The sequence below is a fragment of the Sinocyclocheilus anshuiensis genome, unplaced genomic scaffold (assembly GCF_001515605.1).
Source record: "Sinocyclocheilus anshuiensis isolate Anshui unplaced genomic scaffold, SAMN03320099.WGS_v1.1 scaffold1184, whole genome shotgun sequence".
In the NCBI taxonomy this organism is placed as follows: Eukaryota; Metazoa; Chordata; class Actinopteri; order Cypriniformes; family Cyprinidae; genus Sinocyclocheilus; species Sinocyclocheilus anshuiensis.
This window is the reverse complement of record NW_015547647.1, coordinates 672,336-676,179: the sequence shown is the minus strand read 5'-3', so window position 1 is coordinate 676,179 and position 3,844 is coordinate 672,336. Positions and strand designations below refer to the sequence as shown.

At 41.1% G+C, this 3,844-nt stretch overlaps 1 protein-coding gene across 1 annotated transcript; it reads right to left on the bottom strand.

Annotated features, from left to right (window-relative positions):
• Nucleotides 1-2,183: 2,183 nt before the first annotated feature.
• On the bottom strand, nt 2,184-2,627 carry LOC107701922 (RNA-directed DNA polymerase homolog). Its single transcript, XM_016504076.1, has one exon. The coding sequence runs from the start codon at nt 2,625-2,627 to the stop codon at nt 2,184-2,186; it is 444 nt and encodes a 147-aa protein (XP_016359562.1).
• Between the last annotated feature and the right edge of the window lie 1,217 nt (nt 2,628-3,844).

Sequence of the window (3,844 nt, the reverse complement as noted above, 5' to 3'; positions counted from 1 at the left end):
GGGCTTAACCAGCTCAAGAAAGGGCACGAAGCTGCCGCGCGAAGCCCTCACCATACAGGATTTTTAGAAAGAATGCAAAGTACTAGCGTGCGAACTTACCACAGTGTGGATTTTAGAAAGTGTACAAAGACTTCACGTGCACACTTACCATAACATGGATTTTAAAGATACCGTTCTAAGGGGCCCAAGTGGAACTCTGAAAGAGCAGCCCATAGATGGAAATGGTGCATCCCAAAAACAATATGTTTGAGAAGTCATCAACTCGATCTAAGGTATAATGCTGGAGTGGCTAGCAGTAAATATCTAGCTGAGGGAGCAAACACCAAGCTCTCAATCGAGAGAGGGGCTCGACCTACAGCATGTTCCAATGCTGGAACAGCTAGCAGTAATTTACTTAGCTGAGGGAGCAACACACCCAGTTCTCAATCGAGAGGGGGCTCGACCTACAGCATGATCATTAGAAATCAGAAGGGTAAGCGTACTGCAAGCTAGCCAACTCTAAACTCATCTGCCAGATCCACCTGCAATCCCCACGAGCTCATTCTTCTCCCTGCCTCAGCAGCGGCGGGTCCTGAACCGCGGAGAGCAGATGGTTGCCCCTCTTTCCTCGAAAAGAGAGACAAACGAGAGCAGAGCTTTTTCATTAGAAAACGCTCGCAGTGAACGCAGATTGCCCCCTCGAGGACATCGCGTGCGTGCTCTTCGCCCAAACAAAAAACACCGAGATCGTGTGTGTCATCAGGTGTCAAATAACGATGACACGGATGCACACATCCTCTAAACACTTTGCTAGTGCTCGCCATAATGATAGGATAGAGATCGCTCTTACCATGGAAATGCATGCTTCAAACAAAACAGTCAGTGAAGACGAAGAAGTGGATGACGTGTTCTCCCAGCGCCTATTTATACAATATTCGCACTGGTAGTGACGTCATGGGCTGTCGCCGGTGTAACAGGTGTTATATTAATTTATTCATTTCACACAAAATCTCTCCCTTTGTTATTATCAATTGTTTTATATTTATATAATTATTTTGTATTCTGGCAATTTTTCTTTTAATATTGATTTCTTTTGTTTGAGATGTTATTTGAGCTGTTTCTATACTTATATGTTCATTTTTCAGTATTTGTTGTAATTGTTAAATATAGTACGTGGCCCCTTTAAGAATGAAGGTTCCGGTTGCTTTCCTTCAGTTCGCGGTAAGCGCGGCTGGGGGAAGGGGAGTTATGCTGGACCTGAAGCTAAAAAGTTTCAAATTAGTTCGTTTCTTGTGATTAATATGTATTTTTTTGTTAAAAATATAGTTTAATCTTACTGAAACACTAATAGAGATTGTGTAACATGAAGCATGTATTTTTTTTGTTTATTAACCATGTATGTCAGTTCCGTGGCTAAAATGATCCGTTTTGACTCGCAGGTCAATGCTGAAATTTTTTTTCATTCATTTTCCTTTTTATTCATTCAGGTATGTTTTCTATCCATGTTTCTGTTAATATTGTTGTTTTGAATTCATGTAAAATGTTTTATATTGAGAAAAATGTTACATTGTTGATTTAATCATATGCAGTTCATTTAAAAATTGTAATATGAAGTGAGTTCGCGGTAAGCGCGGCTGGGGAAAGGTCAATGCTGAAATTGTGGAGAAAGGCCACGGATTGACTTTTTTTTTTCATTAATTTTCCTTTTTATTCATTCAGAATAAAAAGTGGTCTATGGAATCTCTGTTGTCCGGTCTCATTAAATTATCAACACAACACAGAGTGAAGGTCCAGACCGGTCAGGCCGGCCAACGTGTTGTTGGTGTTTTTGAATGTATGCTTCAGACACGGGTCACGACGAGGCGTTCCCCATAGCGACCCCTAGAGGACGCAGTTCGAAGTTCCCTTGAAAGGGAACTGAAAGTCCATGATAATGAAAATAACTAAACAGAACCGTGACACCATTAATGATTTTTGTGAGCTTTGTCATTTTGTTGAAATGTTGATTATTATTGTTAACTTGTTCTTCTGTAAAGATGAAGTGATTCAAGCTTATTTTTTACAAGTCTACCATCTTGTAATAACACTATTATATAAAACAGCTGGTCTTTTAAAGCAAATATAATGTCACTTAGTGTATTTGCTACAATTGGTTTGCTAGTAGTCGAGAGAGGACGGTCTTGACATGGTTGATATGTTCATCTTCAGACTTCAGAGTAAATCAAGATGTCGTCAATGTAGGCTATTACGTACTGGTTCAGAAGGTCCCGGAAAATCTCGTTAATGAATGACTGGAAAACGGCTGGAGCATTGGCAAGCCCATACGGCATAACCTGATATTCATAGTGCCCCCTAGTGGTGAGGAAGGCAGTTTTCCATTCATCGCCCTCTTTAATTCTGATCAGGTTATATGCACTCCGTAGGTCAAGTTTGGTGTAAATGGTAGCCTCCCGGAGCTGTTCTAGTGCTGAAGGAACCAGTGGAAGGGGGCAGTGGAATTTCACGGTAACATTGTTAAGTCCTCTATAATCAATACAAGGCCTTAATCCTCCATCTTTCTTTTCAACGAAGAAAAAACCTGCTGCAACTGGAGACGTGGAGGGTTGGATGAATCCTGAGTTAAGGGCCTCTTCAATATATTCTTCCATGACTTGGGTTTCTTTTCTGGACAAAGGGTAGATCTTACCTTTTGGGGGCATTGCATTGGGAAGTAAATCGATGGCACAGTCCCAACGTAGAAGCAGAGGGAGCGGTACACAGTCAGTACTCAGGCGAGGGCTCCCTCTGCTGGTGTGGTGTTACACTTATTCGTAAATCACAGTTCTGTTTTTGTTTCTGCATTTAATTTTTCTGCAAACAGAAAAGAGATGAACATCTCCAGTGAGATCTTCAACACTGATGGGTCAAATTTTGGGGTTTTCCTATCAACTCCTATAAGATATGGCTTATAACAGGCAATGGACTCACGGCAGAGTTCTTCATTCTCAATCTCTCTGCCTGTGAGATGCTCTTTTGTATGGAATGTCTCTTGTGTCTTAGCTATAATTATAAAAATCTTTGGATAGCTTTTTTTTTATTCACTAAGCATCATCCTCTGTTTCAGTGTCTGATCTGTGTTGAGCGTTACCTGGCAGTGGTTCATCCTGTAACCTTTCTGAAGTGCAAACCTCTCAGATATAGAATGATCTGCTCTGATATTGCCTGGATGGCTTGTTTTGTCTCCAGTGGGATCAGTATTATGACTTTGTTCTTGTCGCAGGTTTATTTGTATTATATTTCAGCATGACACCTTTATCCCTCTTTCTCTTCATCCAGTTGTTTTGCCTTGTGGCTGTTCTCCGGGCTCTGAAGCAGTCAGGACCAGGAGAGAGAGGGAGAAGAGGAAAATCAGATGAAGAGAAGAGTGTTTTACATCAGTCTAATAACTACTGTGACCAGGCTAATTACATTTTCCCCCATATTATTTTAAATATTATTTTTGGTTTGGTGCATAATGGAGAAAAACTCATGTGCATTGGGTTTTTTGCTTTACTGCTGGTTTGGTGAAGAGAAGGTCCTTGTCTGGAACACGCAGATGAAAGATCCTTGAAAATTAAGTTTCTGAAGTCTGTGTAGAAGATTTGGACAGTCTGGTACACAAAGATGGAGGATCCCTGAAGAGAAGGTTTGCTTATGGGGAGCATAAGCTTGCGGTCATTTTTGCTGTTTCCGAACTTCCCAAAATTCACGTCTTGCAGAACACCTTTACTTCCAGACAGTTTAGAGAGTTTTAGAGAGAACCTTCAGAGAGAGTCTTCGGTCCTTTGAGAGTAGGAGGGATTTGCAAACTGGCGCCTTTCGGATCTACCATTGTGATTGGCTGTTG

Coding starts and splice junctions, on each gene's coding strand:
- LOC107701922 (XM_016504076.1), bottom strand. CDS start 2,627: ATGGAAGAATATATTGAAGAGGCCCTTAACTCAGGATTCATCCAACCC.